Here is a 24823-nt window from a genome sequence, read left to right as displayed (position 1 = left end):
TAGAATTCAGCCACTTCTTATCAACTTCTGTACATCACTGCAGAAGACTCTTAATAGGTCTCCTGCTTCTATTCCCCCTTCCTTGGCCTGTTCTTAGAAGATCACTAGAACAGTGGTTCTTAACTGGGACAATTTTGTCTCCAGGGGACATTTGACAATGTAGGGAGACATTTTTGGTGATCAGAAATTGGGGGATGGTGCTATGGTGTCTAGTACAGTTGACCCTTGAACAACATGGGGGTTAGGAGTACTTACTCCCTACATAGTTGAAAATCTGCATACAACTTTAACTTCTCCCCACCCCAAATTTAGCTACTAAGAGCCTACTGTTGACTGGAACCTTTACCAATAACACATAGTTGATCAACACATGTTTTGTGTGTTATGTGATTTATATACTATGTTCTTACAATAAAGTAAGCTAGAGGAAAAATGTCATAAGGAAGAGAAAATACATTTATAGTACTGTACTATATTTATTGAGAAAAATCCACACGTATGCGTGCCCTTGCTGTTCAAATGCATGTTGTTCAGGGCCCACTATATGTAAAGGGGAGAGGCAGGGATGCTGCTGAACACCCCACAGCACCCAAGAGTGCTGCCCTTCCCCCACCCTGGAAATACGGACAAAGCCAAGCTAAAGACTATTACTTAGCCAAAAATGTCTACTACTGTGGTTAAGAAACTCTGTACTGTAGTTAATTTTTCTTAAATATGTCATGGCATGGCACTGCTCAGACCCTCCAATGCTTCCCAGTCTCATTTAAAGTAAAAACCAACATTCTTAGAGCAGCTTGCAAAGCTGGCCCTCTTTTACATCTAGGGATTCCTCTTGCTCATTCTTTTCCAGCCACTCTAACCTTGCTGTCTTAAACACACCAGGTATTTTCTCAGTCTGGGGCAGGGCATGGGCAGCCTCCATCTTTGGTCTATCTCATCTTCTCAGTGAGGCTTCCCTAGTCAATGGCATTTAAAATTGCAACCCACATCTTCTCCCCTGGCACTCCCAATCCACATTACCTCCTTTCCCCCTCTTTTTGTTATAATGCTTTATGTTTCTAAAATTCTATAAAATATTTTTATATCACATTTATTACTTGTATTGACAGCCCTCTACCCTCCTTCCATAGAAGAATGTAAGCCACAAAAGGGAAGAGTTATTTTTTGGACTGATGGGTCTTAAGTGCCCAAAAGAGTGCTTAGTACAAAACAGACACTCTGAATATTGCACTGAATAGACATTTGTAAATATCTGTTGTATTAATTAGTAACAATTTAGCTGTGTTTCTTTTAATAGGATTTTGGATAATTTTATTGTCTTTTTACTTTTTTAAAATTTCCCAAATTCTGTCTGTATAGGCATTATTTTTATAATAGAAAAAAGCAAAATAAGTGTGAAATTTATTGTTATTAAATATTTTGTCTTTTATTAGCAAAATTTAAATATATGTTTTATTATACATCTTTAAGATTTTCAAATAGTAGGTTTCTGAAACAGCATGTAAAATGAATATGATCTTAGTTTGTTAATATATTCTAGTATTTACAGATAAAAGATTAAACATGTTTTCTGTTTTCAAAGGACTGTGATTTAATCTCCAAAGAACCAAAGCCTTTTGTATTTGAAGGGAAAGTACGAAGTCCTATTGTTGTTCCTACAGCAGGAGACGAAGCATCTGGGAATTCAGGCAATTTAAGAAAAGGAGTTGTAATGAAGACGAGTATGTCTCCTGAAGGAGATGAAGGTGATAAGATACCTACCTTTATGGATCTGGCAAAAGAAGATATTAAAGATAATGACAGAACATTACAACAGCAGCTGGGTGATCCAAACAGAACTATTTCATCAGTCCACGGTTTTAACAATGATATTGTGAAGGCCTTGGACCGAATTACACTGCAGAATGTTCCTTCACATTCAGCCCCAGGTTTTACTGCAGGAATGAAGAAGGACTACAGTCTCCCTCTTACTGTCCTTACATGCACAAAAGCATGTCCACACATGGCTACTTGTGGAAATGTTCTGTTTGAGGGAAGAACAGTTCAGCTCGGGAAGCTTTGTTGTACTGGAGTCGAAATGGAAGATGATGAAGATACAGAGTCTACATCATCAGTGGAACAAGCATCAGTGGAAGTCTCTGATGGGCCAACACTCCATGACGCAGATCTCTATATTGAGATTGTGAAAAATACAAAGTCTGTCCCAGAATATTCAGAGGTGGCTTACCCTGATTATTTTGGTCACATTCCACCTCCATTCAAAGAGCCTATTTTAGAAAGGCCTTATGGTGTACAAAGGTGAGTTGCAAATTTCTTGTACCTTCTAAACAAGACCATTGTCAAACTATGAGACACAGTTAAAAAAACTACTTTGGGTATTTAGGAAGGAAATGTACTCTGACTTAAAGTTATTACAATTTTTTATCCTGCTTTGGAAATTTTGTCATGTTTTAAATTGTCCTTATGTGTTTATTTTATTTATTTTCTAAGCTCATTACTTATTCAAGTGAAGCCAATATAATAAACCTGATGATTTATCAGTTTAGACATTTTTTATTTACATTAAATATAAATACAGAAAAGTAGATTTTTTTAGTAATCTTATTAATTAATTTATTTTTTATTAAGTATTATTGATATACACTCTTATGAAGGTTTCACATGAAAAAACAATGTGGTTACTACATTTACCCATATTATCAAGACTCCACCCATACCCCATTGCAGTCACTGTCCATCAGTGTAGTAAGATGCCACAGATTCACTGTTTGCCTTCTCTGTGCTACACTGTCTTCCCCATGACTGCTCACACCATATGTACTAAATATAATACCCTCAATCCCCTTCTCCCTCCCTCCCCACCAACCCTCCCACACTCCTCCCCTTTGCTAACTGCTGGTTTCTTCTTGGAGTCTGAGTCTGCTGCTGTTCTGTTCCTTCAGTTTTGCTTCATTGTTATACTCCACAAATGAGGGAAATCATTTGGCACTTGTCTTTCTCCTCCTGGTGTATTTCACTGAGCATAGTATCCTACAGCTCCTTCCATGTTGTTGCAAATGGTAGGATTTCTTTCTTTCTTATGGCTGAATAGTATTCCATTGTGTGTATGTACCACATCTTCTTTATGCATTCATCTATTGATGAACACTTAGGTTGCTTCCATATCTTGGCTATTGTAAATAGTGCTGCAATAAACATAGGGGTGCGTATGTCTTTTTGAATCTGAGAAATTGTATTCTTTGGGTAAATTCCAAGGAATGGGATTCCGGGTCAAATGGTATTTCTATTTTTAGTTTTTTGAGGAACTTCCGTATTGCTTCCCACAATGGTTGAACTAGCTTACATTCCCACCAGCAGTGTAGGAGGGTTCCCCTTTCTCTGCATCCTTACCAGCATTTGTTGTTCTTAGTCTTTTTGGTGCTAGCCATCCTTACTAGTGTGAGGTGATATTTCATTGTGGTTTTAATTTGCATTTCCCTGATGATTAGTGATGTGGAACATCTTTTCATTTGTCTGTTGGCCATCTGAATTTCTTCTTTGGAGAATTGTCTCTTCATATCCTCTGCCCATTTTTAAATTGGATTATTTGCTTTTCGAGTGTTAAGGCGTGCAAGTTCTTTATATATTTTGGATATTAACCCCTTGTCAGTTATGTCATATACAAATATATTCTCCTATTGTGTAGGATGGCTTTTGTTCTGCTGATGGTGTCCTTTGCCATACGGAAGCTTTTTAGTTTGATGTAGTCCAATGTGTTCATTTTTGCTTTTGTTTCCCTTGCCCGAGGAGTTGCATTCAGGAAGAAGTTGCTCATGCTTGTATTCAGGAGGTGTTTGCCTGTGTTGTCTTCTAAGAGTTTTATGGTTTCATGACTTACATTCAAGTCTTTAATCCATTTTGAATTTACGTTTGTGTATGGGGTTAAACAATAATCCAGTTTCATTCTCTTGCTTATAGCTGTCCAGTTTTGCCAACACCAGTTGTTGAAAAGGCTGTCATTTCTCCATTGTATGTCCATGGCTCCTTTATCATATATTAAATGACCATATATGGTTGGGTTTTTATCAGGGCTCTCTAGTCTGTTCCATTGTTCCATTGTTCTGTTCTTGTGCCAGTACCAAATTGTCTTGATTACTGTGGCTTTGTAGTAGAGCTTGAAGTTGTGGAGTGTAATCCCTCCTGCTTTATTCTTCCTTCTCAGGATTGCTTTGGCTATTTGGGGTCTTTTGTGATTCCATATGAATTTTAGAACCATTTTCTCCAGTTCATTGAAGAATACTGTTGGTATTTTGATAGGGATTGCATTGAATCTTTAGATTGCTTTAGGCAGGATGGCCAATTTGACAATATTAATTCTTCCTATCCATGAGCACGGGATGTGTTTCCATTTATTGGTATCTTCTTTAATTTCTCTCATGAATGTCTTGTAGTTTTCAGAGTATAGGTCTGACCTTCTTGGTTAGGTTTATTCCTAGGTATTTTATTCTTTTGGATGCAATTGTAAGTGGAATTGTTTTCCTGATTTCTCTTTCTGCTAGTTTATCATTAGTGTATAGGAATGCAACAGATTTCTGTGTATTAATTTTGCATCCTGCAACTTTGCTGAATTCAGATATTAGATCTAATAGTTTTGAAGTGGATTCTTTAGGGTTTTTTATGTACAATATCGTGTCATCTGCAAACAATGACAGTTTAACTTCTTCCTTACCAATCTGATGCCCTTTATTTCCTTGTGTTGTCTAATTTCTGTGACGAGGACCTCCAGTACTATGTTGAATAAAAGTGGGGAGAGTGGGCATCCTTGTCTGGTTCCCAGTCTTAAAGGAAAAGCTTTCAGCTTCTCACTCTTAAGTAGGATGTTGGCTGTGAGTTTGTCATATGTGGCCTTTATTATGTTGAGGTACTTACCCTCTATACCCATTTTGTTGAGAGTTTTTATCATGAATAGATGTTGAATTTTGTCAAATGCTTTTTCAGCATCTATGGAGATGGTATGTGATTTTTGTCCTTCTTTTTGTTGATGTGGTGGATGATGTTGATGGATTTTTGAATATTATCCCAACCTTGCATGCCTGGAATAAATCCTACTTGATTATGGTGGATGACCTTTTTGATAAATTTTTGAATTCTGTTTGCAAATATTTTGTTGGATATTTTTGCATCTATGGTCATGAGGGATATTAGTCTGTACTTTTCTTTTTTTTGTGGTGTCTTTGCCTGGTTTTGGTATTAGGGTGATGCTGGCCTCATAGAATGAGTTTGGAAGTATTCCCTCTTCTACTTTTTGGAAAACTTTAAGGATGATGGGTATTAGGTCTTCACTCAGTGTTTGATAAAATTCAGCAGTGAAGCCATCTGGTTCAGGAATTTTGTTCTTAGGTAGTTTTTTGATTAACAGTTCAATTTTGTTGCTGGTAATTGGTTTGTTCAGATTTTCTGTTTCTTTCTGGGTCAGCCTTGGAAGGTTGTATTTTTTCTAGAAAGTTGTCCATTTCTTCTAGGTTATCCAGTTTTTTAGCATGTAATTTTTCATAGTATTCTCTAATAATTCTTTGTATTTCTGCTGTGTCTAGTGGTTTTTCCTTTCTCCTTGCTGATTCTGTTTATGTGTAGACTCTTTTTTTCTTGATAAGTCTGGCTAGGGATTTATCTATTTTGCTTATTTTCTCGGAGGGCCAGCTCCTGCTGTCATTTATTTTATTGTTTTATTTGTCTCGATTTTATTTATTTCTGCTCTAATCTTTATTATGTCCCTCCTTCTTCTGATGTTGGGCTTCATTTGTTCTTTTTTTTCTAGTTTACTTAATCATAAGTTTAGAGTGTTTGAGATTGTTCTTCTTTCCTGAGGTAGGCCTGTATTGCAGCATACTTCCCTCTTAGCACGGCTTTTGCTGCATCCCACAGATTTTGAGTTGTTGAATTATTATTGTCATTTGTCTTCATATATTGCTTTATCTCTGTTTTTATTTGGTCATTGATCCATTGGTTATTTAGGAGCATGTTGTGATGCCTCCATGTGTTTGTGGAATTTTTCATTTTCTTTGTGTAATTTATTTCTAGTTTCATACTTTGTGGTCTGAGAAACTGGTTCGTACAATTTCAATCTTTTTGAATTAACTGAGGCTCTTTTTTTGGCCTAGTATATGACCTCTCCTTGAAAATGTTCCATGTGTACTTGAGAGGAATGTATATTCTGCTGCATTTGGCTATAGAGTTCTGTAGATGTTTGTTAGGTCCGTCTGTTCTAATGTGTTTTTCAGTGTCTCTGTCTCCTTACTTATTTTCTGTGTGGTTCATCTGTCCTTTGGAGTGAGTGGAGTGTTGAAGTCTCCTAGAATGAATGCATTGGATTCTATTTCCCCTTTTAATTCTGTGAGTATTTGTTTCACATTTGTAGGTGCTCCTGTGTTGGGTGCATAGATATTTATAATGGTTATATCTTATTGTTAGATTGACCCCTTTATCATTATGTAATGTCCTTCTTTGTCTCTTGTTACTGTCTTTGTTTTGAAGTCTATTTTGTCTGATACAAGTACTGAACTCCTGCTTTTTTCTGTTATTTGAATGAAATATCTTTTTTTATCCGTTCACTTTTAGTTTGTATATATCTTTCTGTTTAAAATGAGTCTCTTGTAAGCAGCATAAAGATGGGTCTTGTTTTTCTTATCCATTCAGTGACTCTATGTCTTTTGATTGGTGCAGTCAGACCATTTACAGTTACGGTGATTATGTGTAGGTATGTACTTACTGCCATTGCAGGCTTTAGATTCATGGTTACCAAAGGTTCAACGGTAATTCCCTTACTATCTAGCAGTATAATTTAACTTACTTAATATGCTATTATAAACAGAACCTAAACATTCCTTTTTTTTCCCCCTCCTTTTTCTTCCTCCTCCATTCTTTATATATTAGTATCATAGTGTGTGCTCTTTGTCTATCCCTTGACTGACTTTGGGAGTTTTTTATTTAATTTTGCATTTGGTTAGTAATTAGCTGTTCTACTTTCTTTACTGTGGTTCTATTACCTCTGGTGACAGCTATTAAACCTTATGAACACTTCTGTCTATAGCAGTCCCTCCAAAATACACTGTAGTGATGGTATGTGGGAGTTAAATTCTCTCAGCTTTGGTCATCTGAAAATTTTTTAATCCCTTCTTCAAATTTAAATGATAATCTTGCTGGATAAAGTATTCTTGGTTTTAGGCCCTTGTTCTTCATTGCATTAAGTATATCATGCCACTCCCTTCTTGTCTGTAAGGTTTCTGCTGAGAAGTCTCATGATAGCCTGATGGTATTTCTTTTGTATGTGATCTTATTTCTCTCTCTGGCTGCTTTTAATAGTATGTTCTTATCCTTGATCTTTGCCATTTTAAAGATCTTGTATGTCTTCTTGTTGTCTTCCTTGGGTCTCTTGTGTTAGGCAATCTTTGCACCTCCATGATCTGAGAGACTATCTCCTTCCCCAGACTGGGGAGGTTTTCAGCAATTACCTCCTCAAAGACACTTTCTGTCCCTTTTTCTCTCTCTTATTCTGGTGTCTCTATAATTCGAATATTGTTCTGTTTGGATTGGTCACACAGTTCTCTCAATATTCCTTCATTCTTAGAGATCCTTTTTACTTTCTGTGCCTCAGCTTCTTTGTATTCCTCTTCTCTAATTTCTGTTTCCTTTGTTGTCTCCACCACTGTGTCTAATCTGCTTTTAAAACTGTCCATTGTGTATTTCATTTCTGATCCTGTGTTTCATAATGATTGTATCTCCAACCTGAATTCACTTCTAAGTTCTTGAATATTTTTCTGTACCTCCATGAGTATGTTTATGATTTTTATTTTGAAATCTCTTTCTGGAATATTCATGAGGTTGGTTTCATTTGACTTTCTCTGGTTGTGAGATTTTGATTTAAACCATGTTCCTTTGATGTTTCATATTTTTATGTGGTGCCCTCTGGTGCCCAGAAGCTCTACTCTCTGGATCTGCTCAGCCTGTTGAGCTATGTTGGGAGTCGCAGGGGAGTGTTGTTGGTCCCTGGGGGTAGGAAAGAGCTGTTTCCTGCTTATTGGCTGCTATGCCTGTCTCCAGTATCAGAGTCAGTGGGCCGAGTACACAGGTATAAACCTCTCTGCTTTGTGTTTGTACCTCCTGTAGGCGGGGCTTCCCTCTGGCTGGCCTGAGGCCAGGGCAGGCTTTCCCAGTTTGCAAGCCAGGTGTAGGCTGGCTGGGAGGAAGGTACAGCAGGCTGTGTGTTACAGATTGGGGCTATGGAGCTTCGTAGCCAGCCAGGGGACTGGAGCACCTTAAGATCGTGAAAGTTCCCAACCTGCTGGGCAGAGTACACCCAGACAATTTTTTTCTACCTGTCCTTTTTCCTGAGCAGTAAGCTCTGTGCAATCATCGCCCCTTTTGCAATCCTCTTGCTGTTAGAAGTCTCTCTCAAAAGCCTTTCTTTTGTCCCAGAGCTTCTGGATATGGATCCCTGTTTTCTACAAGCGGCTGGAATCTCAGTCTCTCCAGGTATTCTGCTTGTCTTAGCTTTCCAACTCCCCTAATCAGCAGAGCAACATGCAATGTAGGTCTGTGCTCCCAGAGCAGATCTCCAGACTAGGTATCCAGCAGTCCCAGGCTTCTACTCCCTCTCTGCTCCATTTCTCTTCCTCCCACCAGTGAGCTGGGGTGGTGGAAGGGCTTGGGTCCCACCTGATCACAGCTTTGGTACGTTACCTTGTTCCATGAGGTTTATTCTTTTCTCCAGGTGTATGCAGTCTGGCGCAGCCTTCTTTCCTGTTGCTCTTTCAGGATTAATTGTATTAATTGTGTTTTCATATTATATACGGTTTTAGGGGGAAGCCTCTTTGTCACCTCTCATGCTGCCATCTTTAATCCTTCTTTTCGAAGTAATCTTTGAATAAATATTACCTTAGAATATGTATTAATTTAGTAATTTGATTATCATTTGAACTTCATTTTGGTACATGATTTAAAAATAGAAATACAGTGTTATTTTGTTTTAAAAAAGGAAGTATATAGTATAAAACCTTGGGATTCATGACAGGAGAAACTGTAGTTATTAAATCTTGCCAATTAATTTTAGAAACTACAAGTTGTATTAACTGTTATTGTCAACTAGTGGATATTGGCATATAAATACATTTTTGGTGTGACTTGACTATTTTCAGTGGGTATGGTTGAGGTTCTGTGATGATGGCATTCCAGTACCTGAATACATTTGTATCCTCTTGGTAGGAGTATATAATATAATGATAAAGGTGGACATTGCTGTGGGTGTTTGATTCTCCTCAGGCTATCAACTTCTTTAGGGTAGCAGTTGTGTTTATTTTTTTAGCTTTAGCATGTGGTATACTTAATCATTTTTGCTTGGCAGCTAGTATATATATTTAATGCTACCAGTTGGCTCCTTGATCCACCGGTATGGTATCACATACAACATAGCATCAGAACAGGGGACTGACTTTGCTGGGAAGGATGTGTGGGAGTTGGCCTGTTTCTTGACACCCCCTGCGTGTGTCACAGACTGCTCTGCTCAGAGGCAGCTGGCCTCTTAGAGTGCTGGCATGGCCTTCAGAAAGCACTGGTAAAGCTCCAAGTCAGAGAAAATCATCTGTAAGAATGGATTGCCATCTTTCAGGATGCAGTATATGCACTAAATTGGAAACTTCCACATAGTTTTATATCCCCAATAGAGAGAATGTATGGATCTGGAAACCAGGAGGTGGGCACAGAAGTAATCCTATATATTGTAGCTCACAGTGTCCCACTGTGGGGCTTGGTGCTTTCTGTCCCAGCACCTCTGAGCTCTGTAGGGTTAATAGTCCTAGTTCCCAAAGTGGGTGCAGTCTTTCCTCAGGGGACATAGGAAGGGCAGTTTAACTACAAGCTGCAGTTACCAACAGGTTACTCTAGCCTCTTGTTTCTGCTGGAGGATGGAGGTGAGGAGTTGCAGTGATGGGGCAGAGTTTGTCCTGCTCATTTTTTCTTTGAAGCTTCTCCTCAGAGACCCACAGGAACTGTGGAGTAGCTCTCTCCAACTGTAGAGAAGTGGATCTGTGTAGCATGTGGGGTGGGCCATGGCAGCCATGGCAGTGAGCTGCTCCCCTGTTCCTTTGTGAGAGAACCCGCTGGGAGGCTTGTAGTTGCCAATAGCCTTCAGCTGCCATGCCTTTGGGATCCATTGCAGGGTGGATGCTGAGGTCATGCCCTCTCTGCCTAGCTCCCAGCCATGCGCTGAACATGGGGTGACTAGAGCCAAACCATTCCTGACCGGTGCAGGGATCTGCTAATGGGCAGCTTTGCTCTGGGCCCCCTGTGGGCATGGGTGACACTAGGGCAGATTTGCAGTGCAGCTGCAGGCTCTTCCCCCCAGTGCTGTGTCCTTTCCCAGGGCTTAGACCTGCTTTTGTACTGACCTGAAGGTCCCCTTACCTCCTACTCCTCCCGCTCTCTGTTCTTCACGGTAGCTCTTTGCATGGATGATTGTGTCTTAGGGTTTGCTTTTTGAAGGTCCTGAACTGTTTCACCTGGAGTGAGAGTCAGCAACTTGATTTTTCTCCTTTCCAGCCTCATCTCTTAGCTCTCTACTTCTCCAAAATCAAAAATGCCATCTTGACTACAGAAAGGCACTTTCTGAACACTGGGTTCTTTAAATCCTGAAACAAGTTTCCTTTCTAAGTTGCCTCAGTCATCAGTTTTTTCCCTCCTTACTCACCTATAGTATCTGAGGTAAGATTATAAGGAAGGAGGCTTGTGGAGGAAAGCTGTAACTATTGAATAAGTCCCTAGTTCTCAGCCTTTATTTTAACTACGAAGAATCCTTCTTAGGGACTTCATATTAGGAAAGCTTTTCTCAATCAGGTCTCTTAAGTATTTTTCCTGTTTGTGTTAATAAAAGACATATATTCTTCTAATCACATTTGATTACCTTTTCAGTTGATACCTTTATTAACATCAGTAAGTAAAGAAATTTAATGTTTTAATTACATGTATCCTTATTGCAAACAAATGTATGATGGCACTGAGTAGCTCTAATGCCCACTCTGCATCCTCAGAATGTCTGTGCTGTGGCCTGGTGACTTCTATTCTTGAGCAGCAATTTTTGATGTTGGGTTTTGTCCTAGCCTGGCTGTGTCTTTCAGAGAATATCATTCCACCCATGGGTCTGAGCTTCACTTGTTCTCTCACCTGGACTGGGCCTATATGAGAAGAATTACACAGTCTGGGAATTACTGTAGCACTTCGCCAGCCCTCCCACCTCTGTTAATGTGTGTGATGAATTCTTTCACCTCATCCCTGAAATATGGACCTTGCAATTGGTCTACAGATTTAATTTGCAGGTTAGAGTGTGACCTTGAATTTATGAGCCATCTGTAGGGCCTTTTTCTGAATTAGTTGACTCCTTTTTAGATAGTAGAATGTATTACTGAGTTTGTCTGTTACTCTTACACAAGCTTTAAGGTATATTTTTGATACCAAGAGCTTGATGAATGGTCAAAAAGGTCAAGGAGAGTTGATACATGATTTTTAAAGCTGGGGGTCTTGGTATGCAAGTTAAAGGGCAAAGGAGAGGGAGCTCAGAGAATGAGAACACAGAAAACCCAGTGATTTACAACCAGGTTACAACCTAGTTTTGTTCCTGGAAAATTTACAATGAGAAAAATAGGGCTGGACTCTAGAATACCTTTGAGCATCAAGTTATCTATGTCTCCCTAGAAGTTCCAATGATTTATTTTCCCACTGATTTTCAGGATGTTGGTAAGAATGGTTCTTTTTTTTTCCTTCTTACTTGTGATAGCAGAAGTCGGCAAATCATGAAGTAAACTAAAACCTTTGTGTTCTAGACTTTTGCTGCATCATAATATATTTTGTGTGATGTGACTGTTGTAAAGAATATCTTTTAGCATATTTATTAGAATTTCCATTTTCATATCATTTGTTAAAATTTTCATGGGCATCAGATATTTGGCATGAAGCAGGAATATAACCACACTTAAGTGAAACGGTGTGATTCTCTGCATCATTCAGATAGGTCAATCCCCAATACTGTTAGTTGCTTTAGATAAAACTACCACCAAAAATACTTAACACGTTAACAAATTGTATATTAGACAACAGTACTTTATTATTTGAAGGTTGTTAATCTTTCCTTATCATTTTATATACTCTGCATGTATATGTCAAGTATTCATGTGGAAGTTGTGGTGAGCAGTGCAGTCTGATGTGCAAGCATACCTCAAAGCTTCCTTTCTCCATTTTCACCCATCATTTTTGAATAATGGGTAGAAAACTTCAGAATTATATGTTCCTTCAAGTGACACCACTTTGAGAAGAGAAGAACAAATGCAGGAAGCAGTAACATCGTGGGCAGTGGATTTGCCTCGGAAGAGTGATGAGGCAGTGTGGTGTGGTGAGACATCTCGGCAGGACAGGACTCTGAAAATGAAGTCCGCATGCGTGGATTCTAGACTTGGCCCCCCTCACTGACTCCGTGTGTGTGTGTTTGACCAAATAACTTTGTTTCTCTAGGTACCCATTTTCTCAACTAAAAGCAGATCACTGTTTTCAAACTGTGGGTTCATACCCACTAGTACCAGTATTAAAAGATCACAACATTGTGTCACATGTGGTACAGCAAATGGTTTCATATACCTTTTGTTTCAGGTGTGTGGGTGTGTGTGTGTGCATGTGGAGGGCTCTGATTTTTCAAACGTATTTCTTGTGGGTCATGATAAAAAAAGTTTGATAGTCATTCACTCATGTCAGGATTAGCAAACTCTGGCTGACTGCCTGTTTTTCAGCCCACAACCTAAGAATGGTTTTCACATGATTAGATGGTTAAAAAAAATCCAAAGAATGGGGTGGAGCCAAGATGGCAGAGTGAGTAGGACAGTGGGAATATCCTCCCAAAAACATATACATTTTTGAAAATACAACAAATACAACTATCCCCAAAAGAGAGACCAGAAGATACAGGACAACAGCCAGACTATATCCACACCTGTGAGAACCCAGCGCCTCGCGAAGGGGGTAAGATACAAGCCGCGGCCCGGTGGGACCCGAGCACCCCTCACCCCAGCTCCCAGTGGGAGGAGAGGAGTCAGAGCAGGGAGGGAGAGGGAGCCCAGGACTGCTAATCACCCAGCCCTAGCCGTCCGCACCCAGAGTGCAGACACACAGTGTGAGGAGCGTGGGAAACTAGTGAAATGAGATAGTAAAAACCTGTGAGCAGGTCCCTGCAGCCGCCGCCCCTGGGACAAAGAAAAGCAAGTGCTTTTTGAAAGTCTTAAAGGGACAGGGACCCCACAGCTGGACGGAATCATTCCAGGACACTTAGCCCAGCAGCTGGGAATCCCGGGGAACTCCGGGTGCACTAACCCTCTGGGCAGCAACTCTGAGACCCTTCACGGCAATAAACAGCCCCCCTCCCATTCCCACTTCAGCTTGGCCCCGCAATAGCAGAGAAGCAGCCTGAGACTGGCCATGCCCACAGCAAGGGAGCTTCCTCCATAGTGGCCGGGCAAGAAACAGAGACCCAGTCTATGCGCAACAGCCCAACACAAGCCGTTAGGGGTCACTGTTTTCCCAGTAAAGAAAGGCCAGGCGCAAGTGGAAAGGGTCTTGGTTCTCCAAGCTGACAGATGAGTCAACAGCATACCACTGCATCTATCAACATGAAAAGGCAAAAAAAAATTTGATCCAGACCAGACTAACCCAGACATCTTACATATCCTCCCCTGAGAAGGAATCTGGGGAGATAGATTTAACCAATCTTCCTGAAAAAGAATTCAAAGCAAAAGTCATAACCATATTGATGGACTTGCAGAGAAATATACAAGAACTAAGGAGAGAGAATACAGAAATAAAACAATCTCTGGAAGGACTTCAAAGCAGAGTGGATGAGATGCAAGAGACCATTAATGGACTAGAAATCAGAGAACAGGAATGCAGAGAAGCTGACACAGAGAGAGATAAAAGGATATACAGGAATGAAAGAATATTAAGAGAACTGTGTGACCAATTGAAATGGAACAATATTTGCATCATAGGAGTACCAGAAGAAGAAGAGAGAGAAAAAGGGATAGAAAGTGTCTTTGAAGAAATAATTGCTGAAAACTTCCCCAAACTGGGGGAGGAAATGGCCTCTCAGACCACAGAAGCACATAGAACTCCCATGACAAGTGACCCAGGGAGGGCAACACCAAGACACATAATAATTAACATGGCAAAGATCAAAGACAAGGACAGAGTATTAAAGGCAGCCAGAGAGAAAAAAAAGGTCACCTACAAAGGAAAACCCATCAGGCTATCGTCAGACTTCTCAACAGAAACGTTACAGGCCAGAAGAGAATGGCATGATATACTTAATGCAATGAAACAGAAGGGCCTTGAATTGAACCCAGAATACTATATCCAGCACGATTATCATGTATATATATGAAGGAGGGATTAAACAATTCCCAGACAAGCAAAAGTTGAGGGAATTTGCCTCCCACAAACAACCTCTACAGGGTATCTTAGAAGGACTGCTCTAGATGGGAGCACTCCTAAAAAGAGCACAGAACAAAACACCCAACATATGAAGAATGGAAGAGGAGGAGGAATAAGAAGGGAGAGAAATAAAGAATCATCAAACAGTGTTTATAATAGCTTTATAAATGAGTTAAATTAGACAGTAAGATAGTAAAGAAGCTAACCTTCAACCTTTGGTAACCACTAACTTAAAGTCTTCAATGGCAATCAGTGCATATCTTTCAATGATCACCCTAAATGTAAATGGACTGAATGCACCAATCAAAAGACACAGAGTAATAGAATGGATAAAAAAGCAAGACCCGTCTATATGCTGCTTACATAAGACTCACCTCAAACCCAAAGACATGCACAGAATAAAAGTCCAACAAGAGGATATAACCATTATAAATATATATGCACCCAATACAGGAGCACCAGCATATGTGAAACAAATACTAACAGAATTAAAGGAGGAAATAGAATGCAATGCATTCATTCTAGGAGACTTCAACACACCACTCACTCCAAAGGACAGATCCACCAGACAGAAAACAAGTAAGGACACAGAGGCACTGAACAACACACTAGAACACATGGACCTAATAGACATCTATAAAACTCTACATCCAAAAGCAACAGCATACACATTCTTCTCAAGTGCACATGGAACATTCTCCAGAATAGACCACATACTAGGCCACAAAAAGAGCCTCAGTAAATTCAAAAAGATTGAAATCCTACCAACCAACTTTTCAGACCACAAAGGCATAAAACTAGAAATAAATTGTACAAAGAAAGCAAAAAGGCTCACAAACACATGGAGGCTTAAGAACATGCTCCTAAATAATCAGTGGATCAACGACCAAATTAAAATGGAGAACCAGCAATATATGGAAACAAATGACAACAAGAACACAAAGCCCAAACTACTGTGGGACGCAGTGAAAGCAGTCTTAAGAGGAAAGTATATAGCAATCCAGGCATATTTAAAGAAGGAAGAACAATCCCAAATGAATAGTCTAATGTCACAATTATCAAAATTGGAAAAAGAACAAATGAGGCCTAAGGTCAGCAGAAGGAGGGACATAATAAAGATCAGAGAAGAAATAAATAAAATTGAGAAGAACAAAACAATAGAAAAAAATCAATGAAACCAAGAGCTGGTTCTTCAAGAGAAGAAACGAAATAGATAAGCCTCTAGCCAGACTTATTAAGAGAAAAAGAGAATCAACACACATCAACAGAATCAGAAACGAGAAAGGAAAAATCACGACGGGCCCCACAGAAATACAAAGAATTATTAGAGAATACTATGAAAACCTATATGCTAAGAAGCTGGAAAACCTAGGAGAAATGGATAACTTCCTAGAAAAATACAACCTTCCAAGACTGACCAAGGAAGAAACACAAAATCTAAGCAAACCAATTACCAGCAAAGAAATTGAAGCAGTAATAAAAAAACTACCCAAGAACAAAAACCCTGGGCCAGATGGATTTTCCGTGGAATTTTATCAGACATACAGAGAAGACATAACACCCATTCTCCTTAAAGTTTTCCAAAAAATAGAAGAGGAGGGAATACTCCCAAACTCATTCTCTGAAGCCAACATCACCGTAATACCAAAACTAGGCAAAGGCCCCACCAAAAAAGAAAACTACAGACCAATATCCCTGATGAACATAGATGCAAAAATACTCAACAAAATATTAGCAAACTGAATTCAAAAATACATCAAAAGGATCATACACCATGACCAAGTGGGATTCATCCCAGGTATGCAAGGATGGTACAACATTCGAAAATCCATCAACATCATCCACCACATCAACAAAAAGAAAGACAAAAACCACATGATCATCTCCATAGATGCTGAAAGAGCATTCGACAAAATTCAACATCCATTCATGATAAAAACTCTCAGTAAAATGGGTATAGAGGGCAAATACCTCAACATAATAAAGGCTATATATGATAAACCCACAGCCAACATCATACTGAACAGTGAAAAGCTGAAAGCTTTTCCTCTGAGATTGGCAACAAGACAGGCATGCCCACTCTCCCCACTGTTATTCAACATAGTACTGGAGGTCCTAGCCATGGCAATTAGACAAAACAAAGAAATACAAGGAATCCAGATTGGTAAAGAAGAAGTTAAACTGTCACTATTTGCAGATGACATGATATTGTACATAAAAATCCCTAAAGACCCCACTCCAAAACTACTAGAACTAATATCAGAATTCAGCAAAGTTGCAGGATACAAAATTAACACACAGAAATCTGTGGCTTTCCTATACACTAACAATGAACTAATAGAAAGAGAAATCAGGAAAACAGTTCCATTCACAATAGCATCCAAAAGAATAAAATACCTAGGAATAAACCTAACCAAGGAAGTGAAAGACCTATACCCTGAAAACTATAAGACACTCTTAAGAGATATTAAAGAGGTCACTAACAAATGGAAACTCATCCCATGCTCCTGGCTAGGAAGAATTAATATTGTCAAAATGGCCATCCTGCCCAAAACAATATACAGATTCGATGTAATCCCTATCAAATTACCAGTAGCATTCTTCAATGAACTGGAACAAATAGTTCAAAAATTCATATGGATACACCAAAGACCCCGAATAGCTAAAGCAATCCTGAGAAAGAAGAATAAAGTGGGGGGATCTCACTCCCCAACTTCAAGCTCTACTATAAAGCCACAGTAATCAAGACAGTTTGATACTGGCACAAGAACAGAGCCGCAGACCAGTGGAACAGAATAGAGACCCCAGACATTAACCCAAACATATATGGTCAACTAATATTTGATAAAGGAGCCATGGACATACAATGGCGAAATGACAGTCTCTTCAACAGATGGTGCTGGCAAAACTGGACAGCTACATGTAAGAGAATGAAACTGGATCACTGTCTAACCCCATACACAAAAGTAAATTCAAAATGGGTCAAAGACCTGAATGTAAGTCATGAAACCATAAAACTCTTAGAAAAAACCATAGGCAAAAATGTCTTGGACATAAACATGAGCAACTTCTTCATGAACATATCTCCCCGGGCAAGGGAAACAGAAGCAAAAATGAACAAGTGGGACTATATCAAGCTGAAAAGCATCTGTACAGCAAAGGACACCATCAATAGAACAAAAAGGTATCCTACAGTGTGGGAGAATATATTCATAAATGACAGATCCGATAAAGGGTTGACATCCAAAATATATAAAGAGCTCACGCACCTCAACAAACAAAAAACAAATAATCCAATTAAAAAATGGGCAGAGGTGCTGAAAAGACACTTCTCCAAAGAATAAATTCAGATGGCCAACAGACACATGAAAAGATGTTCCACATCGCTTGTCATGAGAGAAATGCAAATTTAAACCATGAGATATCACCTCACACCAGTAAGGATTGCTTCCATCCAAAAGATAAACAACAACAAATGTTGGCGAGGTTTTGGAGAAAGGGGAATCCTCCTACAGTGCTGGTGGGAATGTAAATTAGTTCAACCATTGTGGAAAGCAGTATGAAGGTTCCTCAAAATGCTCAAAATAGAAATACCTTTGACCCAGGAATTCCACTTCTAGGAATTTACCCTAAGAATTCAGTACTCAAGTTTGAAAAAGACGTATGCACCCCTATGTTTATCCCTGCACTATTTACAATAGCCAAGATATGGAAGCAACCTAAATGTCCATCAGTAGATGAATGGATAAAGAAGATGTGGTATATATACTCAATGGAATATTGCTCAGCCATAAGAAAAAAACAGATTCTACAATTTGCAACAACATGGATGGAACTAGAGGGTATTATGCTCAGTGAAATAAGCCAGGTGGAGAAGGACAAGTACCAAATGATTTCACTTATATGTGGAGTATAAGAGCAAAGGAAAACTGAAGGAACAAAACAGCAGCAGAATCACAGAACCCAAGAATGGACTAACAGTTACCAAAGGAAAGGGACTGGGGAGGATGGGTGGGAAGGGAGGGATAAGGGTGGTGAAAAAGAAAGGGGGTATTAGGATTAGCATGTATAGTGTGTGTGGGGCATGGGGAGGGCTGTGCAACACAGAGAAGACAAGTAGTTATTTTATAGCATCTTACTACGCTGATAGACAGTGACTGTGAAGGGGTTTGTGGGGTGGACTTGGTGAAGGGGGAAGCCTAGTAAACATAATGTCCTTCATGTAATTGTAGATTTATGATTCCAAAAAAAAAATCCAAAGAAAAATAATATTTTGTGACAGATGAAAGACTATATGAAATTCGCATTTGTGTCCCTAAATGAAGTTTTACTGGAACATAGCTATTCCTATTTCTTGATGTCTTACCTGTGACTGTTTTTACACCACAGTGGCAGAATTGAATGATTGTGACAGAGATCATGTAGCCTGCAAAGCCTAAAATACTAATTGTCTAGCCCTTTATTGGGAAGGTTTGCTGACGCCTGTAGGTAGGTAGTCTGGAGGCCTTATGGTCTGTATTTGTGATAACATACCAAATATCGGCCACGTAATTGGTATTTCCAATGCAGTCAGAAATGCTGCTTCTTTGGAAATACATTAAGGATGTTGATTCTAGTTTGTTTGTGTTATTTGCCTAGTCTTCTACAACTTATTTTTTGAGGAAATGATTAACGTATTTAAAGTATTTGCCAACTTTTAGCCCAGTCCCTACCTCAGTGTAGTAACATTGCAATTGATATCAAATTTAATGAGGATTTTCTCTTTTATCATTTTCAGAAAAAGGAAGCATTGGACTCTTGTAAATATTCAGTGAAAATGCTTTTTGGTTTTGAATTTCTACTTTATGATTATCGTTTATATAATCACTTACCTTTTTATCAGAAAGTGCAGTAAATGAGTAAAGCTTCATTAAAAATATCTGTACTTCATTTGAATGTGGAAAGTTCCATGATAAGATTAATATCTCAGTGTGGATAGTTCACCCATTTAAAAATATTTATTGTGAACACGTACTGATGATTACTTGAATCTGTATTTTTGTTTTGAGTTGGATTAAAAAATTAATTGAAACTGATCTCTTAGTTTAAAATGCTTAGCACTTTTTGGTACATTTCTCCTGTTTTCATATTCTATAAAATTAGTACTTAAGAGAAAGTACAAAGAAGAAAGGTCATTCTGTGGCCCATTCCTCCAGTGGTAATATCTACTGGAATTTTGACTTTTCTTTCCATTATTTTTCTTTATGTTTTAGAAAAATTGTCTAACTGGATTTTACAATATGTACTTTATAATAAAACATAATTTATATTGGTTTGTTTTGAAAAGTACCTGAGGTATTTTACATAAATGCTTTTCATCAGAAAAAATGGAAAATACATCAATAGTGACTTAACAACAGACTTATGTTCAATTCATTCAAAATAAGAGAAATGCAAATTAAAATGACTGAGATATCATTTCCCACATATCAAATTGGCTAAAATCTTAAACATTTGACAGCTTATTATATTAACAAGATTATGGAGAAACAGGTTGATGGTGGCATCATCAACTGATACTACTTCTTGTGGAGGGCAGTCTGACTGGGTCTATCAAAATTCCTTTGACATATTAATTCCACATCATGAAATTTATGAGATATATATTTTATACACACACACATAATTTCCACATCTATTATGAAGTGAATGTTCGAATTGCTTTGAGATTGGAACAAACTCAAATGCTTATCAGTCAGAAACTAAATTTTGTTAAATAAATGATGGTATATCTATTCTATGACTACTGTGATAACAAAAAATCAAAAAGATCTCTATGTCCCGAAGGAAAGAGATATAAGATACTATTATTAAATAAAAATGTGCTTACAGAGGGAAAGCAAAAAAAACCAGAATGGAAAATATGGGTTGTGTTGAAAGAAAGAGAATATGGGTTCCTCATTTTATATTTCTGTGTAATATTTGGTATTTGTTACCATGTCAATGTATTACCTATTCAGAAATTTAAAATTAAAAAGTAGGTGAAGGAATTGTGGCAAAAGCAAAATAAGGAAAACAAAACCCTGAATTTTTTAATACTAAATTTAGAATGGCTCACGGGAAACTTAAGTACTTCTGGAATGGAGACAATAGAAGTATTAGGAATAAGAGCAGCAGGTGATATTTATTGAGTGTTTTTTTTGAGTAAGACAGAAGTAAGTAATCACTTTGTATGATGTGTATTTATGCATATAAAGTATGTCATTTAGTGGTGAAAAAGCTGTATGAGGAAATTGCTATTTACAGAAGAGTGTACTGAAGTTTAGGAGTCTTGAGTAACTTATCCCAGGTTATACTGCTAGTAATTGTCAGAGCCAAGAAGAGTCAGACCCTGGGTCTAGGCCACGAACCTGGGCTGTTAATTGTTTGTATGTAGTGGTCAGATGTATGTCGTTAATTCATTCTGTCTATAAAGAAGAATGTCTTTTATGAATCCTCAGAGAACACTTACCTAAGGAGCATTTCCCATAATATCTTTAGGGTAAATATAGCAGTGAGGTGTACTAAATTGTTTCTTATAATGTTGCTCTGCATTGTTTAAAATCTAACAAAGTACAGTTTTGCTGGTGACCACATGTCATGTATATTTTTGAGTATTTATTGGACTGAATGGGCTGCACATTTTTCAGATGGCTTTTGCATAAATTATTTTCTTCTAAGTCTTTGATGAATATTGAATGTCAGTAACTTTAAAGTTATAGTCCTTCAGGGTACCAGGAAAATATTTATTGTTGTTTTGACTGGAGAGTCATATATTTTAGTAGGCAGCTGAAGTAAAGGAAGGAAGGATTGACATCCTCTTTTAGACAGTTGTGCTGCTTAATATAAATACAACTCTGAATAAAGGACTGTTTTTCCTCTTTATTAGTGAGGGCTGAGGGTGGGACAAATATTTCCCTCAATTATTTAGATGTAGTCTAATATAAATGGGTAATTGCATCACCTACAATACAGTGTCAGGTTGGAAACTCATTTAGCTTGTAGGCCATATTCAGCTTCCATATGATTTTGGCTTCATTTTGCAGAGTATTTTTTTTAACCGATTGCCATCATTTAAAATATGGGAGATGCTACAAATAAATTCACATTTCTTGAAAAATTGGCGTGACAACCTTAATCTCTATTTCCTACTTGGCAAGTCAGTTTTTTTTTTGTTCTATTCCATCTTTTAAAAATTATTTTAGTATTTTTTTAAAGTAGGTAACACATGCACATGGTACACAATTCAAAAAACGAATATATGATGAGCATTAAATAGTAAGTCTCCTACTTACTTGCTCCCCATCCAACAAGCTCTTCTCCCTAGAGACAGCTGCTGTTTTAAATTTTTATGTATATTACCAGATACAATCTAGGCATATTTAAGAATCTAAATATATTCTTTTTTTTTAAACAAATGACATACACACTGCTTTGTACTTTGGTATTTTCTCTTAACAATAGTAAATAATTCCATATTAGTTCATATGGAAACACCTCGATGGACATCTAGGATATTTCTAATTTTTTCCTATTACAAGTGATGTTGCAATTAATATCCTTGAATATATGAAATTTCACACATACAGGAATAATACTATTTCTACTAATGAAATTTCTGGAGCAAATACTATGCATATTCATAATTTTTATAGATATATCCAAATTATCCTGCATGAAGATTGTTCTAATTCACATTCTCCCAGCAATAAACAGCAATGCTACTTCCCCTATGCTCCTGCCAACACAATGCAGTATCAAACTTTTTTTGATATTTTGATCATTGCCAATCTAAGAAAATAAAAATGGTATTAGTTATAAAGACTATTAACTGTATTTTCATATGTTGAAGAGCCACTTGTATATCTTTTTCTGTGAAAGTCTGTTAATTACTTTTGCACATTGTTCTATTATGTTTAAAAAATTGCAGAACACACTACGCATTATGGATATTAACTCTTGTTATATGTGTTGAAAATCTTCCCTCCAACTTGAGCTTTGTCTTTTGACTTTGTTTATAAGATCTTTTAATGTAGGGATTTTGGCTTTTAGTATTTGTATTTTTCAGTGTTTTCTTTTATGGCTTCTGCATTTGTGTTTTTTTATTAAGGTATCATTGATGTACAATATTTGGTATTAGAGTGATCCTGGCCTTGTGGAATTAGTTTGGAAGTATTCCCTCCTCTTCTACTTTTTGGAAAACCTTAAGCAGGATAGGTATTAGGTCTTCACTAAATGTTTGATAAAATTCAGCAGTGCAACCATCTGGTCCAGGAGTTCTTAGGTAGTTTTTTGTTCTTAGGTAGTTTTTTGATTACCAGTTTAATTTCATTGATCGTAATTGGTCTATTCAGATTTTCTGTTTCTTCCTGGGTCAGCATTGGAAGGTTGTATTTTTCTAGAAAGTTGTCCATTTCTTCTAAGTTATTCAGTTTGTTGGCATATAATTTTTCATATTATTCTCTACTAATTCTGTGGTGTTGGTAGTGATTTTTCCTTTCTCATTTCTGATTCTGTTTATATGTGCAGACTCTTTTTTTCTTGCTAAGTCTGGCTAGGGGTTTATCTATTTTGTTTATTTTCTCAAAGAACCAGCTCCTGCTTTCAATGATTCTTCCTGTTGTTTTATTCTTCTTGATTTTATTTCTCTTCTAATCTTTATTATGTCCCTTCTTCTACTGACTTTGGGCTTCATTTGTTCTTCTTTTTCTAGTTTCATTAATTGTGAGGTTAGACTGTTCATATGGGATTGTTCTCCTTTCTTGAGGTAAGCCTGCATTGCTATATACTTCCCTCTTAGCATGGCCTTTGCTGCATCCCACAGATTTTGCATTGTTGAATTATTATCCTTTGTCTCCATATATTACTTGATCTCTGTTTTTATTTGGTCATTGATCCATTGATTATTTAGGAGCATGTTAAGCCTCCAGGTGTCTGTAGACTTTTTTGTTTTCTTTGTGTAATTTATTTCTAGTTTCATACCTTTGTGGTCTGAGAAGCTGGTTGGTACAATTTCTATCTTTTTGAATTTACTGAGGTTCTTTTTGAGGCCTAGTATATGATCTGTTCTTGAAAATGTTCCATGTACACTTGAGAAGAATGTATATTCTGCTGCTTTTGGCTATAGAGTTCTGTAGATGTTTGTTAGGTCCATCTGTCCTAATATGTTGTTCAGTGTCTCTGTCTCCCTACTTATTTTCTGTGTGGTTGATGTCCTTTGGAGTGAGTAGTGTGTTGAAGTCTCCTAAAATGAATGCATTGGATTCTATTTCCTCCTTTAATTCTCTTAGTATTGTTTCACATATGTAGGGGATCCTGTGTTGGGTGCATAGATATTTATAATAGTTACATCCTCTTGTTGGACTGACCCCTTTATCATTATGTAACATCCTTCTTTGTCTCTTGTTACTTTCTTTGTTTTGAAGTCTATTTTGTCTGATACAAGTATTGCAACTCCTGCTTTTTTTCTCCCTATTAGTTGCATGAAATATCTTTTTTCATCCCTTTACTTTCAGTCTGTGTATGTCTTTGGGTTTGAAGTGAGTCTCTTGTAAGCAGCATATAGACGGGTCTTGTTTTTTTTTTATCCATTCAGTGACTCTATGTCTTTTGATTGGTGCATTCAGACCACTTACATTTATGGTGATTATGGATAGGTATGTAGTTATTGGCCATTGTGCAAGCTTTAGATTCGTGGTTACCAAAGGTTCAATGGTAATTCCCTTACTACCTAACAGTCTAATTTAACTCACTTAGTATGCTATTATAAACACAATGTAAAGGTTCTTTTTTTTTCCTCCTCCTCCATTCTTTATATATTATGTATCATATTCTGTACTCTTTGTCTATCCCTTAATTGACTTTGGGGGTAGTTGATTTGATTTTGCATCTGTTTTGTAATTAATTGTTCTATTTCTTTGCTGTGGTTTTATTTCCCCTGGTGACAGCTATTTAGCCTTAGGAATACTTCCATCTGTAACAGTCCCTCCAAAATGGAGTCTAGAGGTGGTTTGTGGGAGGTAAATTCTCTCAGCTATTGCTTATCTGAAAATTGTTTAATCCTACCTTCAAATTTAAGTGATAATCTTTCCAAGTAAAGTACTCTTGGTTCAAGGCCCTTCTGCTTCATTGCATTAAATATATCATGCTACTCCCTTCTTGCCTGTAAGGTTTCTGCTGAGAAGTCTGATGATAGACTGATGGGTTTTCCTTTGTATGTGATCATTTTTCTCTCTCTATCTGCTTTTAAAGTCTGTCCTTATCCTTGATCTTTGCCATTTTAATTATTATATGTCTTCATGTTGTCTTC

The 24823-nt window shown here is 37.6% G+C and overlaps 1 protein-coding gene across 9 annotated transcripts in view; it reads left to right on the top strand.

The window, feature by feature from the left end:
• The window catches only part of AGTPBP1 (ATP/GTP binding carboxypeptidase 1), a 213354-nt gene that overhangs the window by 113640 nt on the left and 74891 nt on the right, over positions 1-24823 (top strand). For all 9 annotated transcript variants that reach the window (XR_012127773.1, XR_012127772.1, XM_073228728.1 and 6 more), the window contains one exon: positions 1583-2298. Coding sequence is in view for 7 of the 9 variants with exons in the window: in XM_073228728.1 (XP_073084829.1) it covers positions 1583-2298 (716 nt within the window). In the remaining 2 variants the exon portion in view is untranslated. The remainder of the gene's footprint in view (positions 1-1582; positions 2299-24823) is intronic.

Source organism: Manis javanica, chromosome 2 (genome assembly GCF_040802235.1).
Source record: "Manis javanica isolate MJ-LG chromosome 2, MJ_LKY, whole genome shotgun sequence".
NCBI lineage: Eukaryota > Metazoa > Chordata > Mammalia > Pholidota > Manidae > Manis > Manis javanica.
Note: the sequence above shows the minus strand (reverse complement) of the source record. Positions and strands in the feature narration are given on the sequence as shown.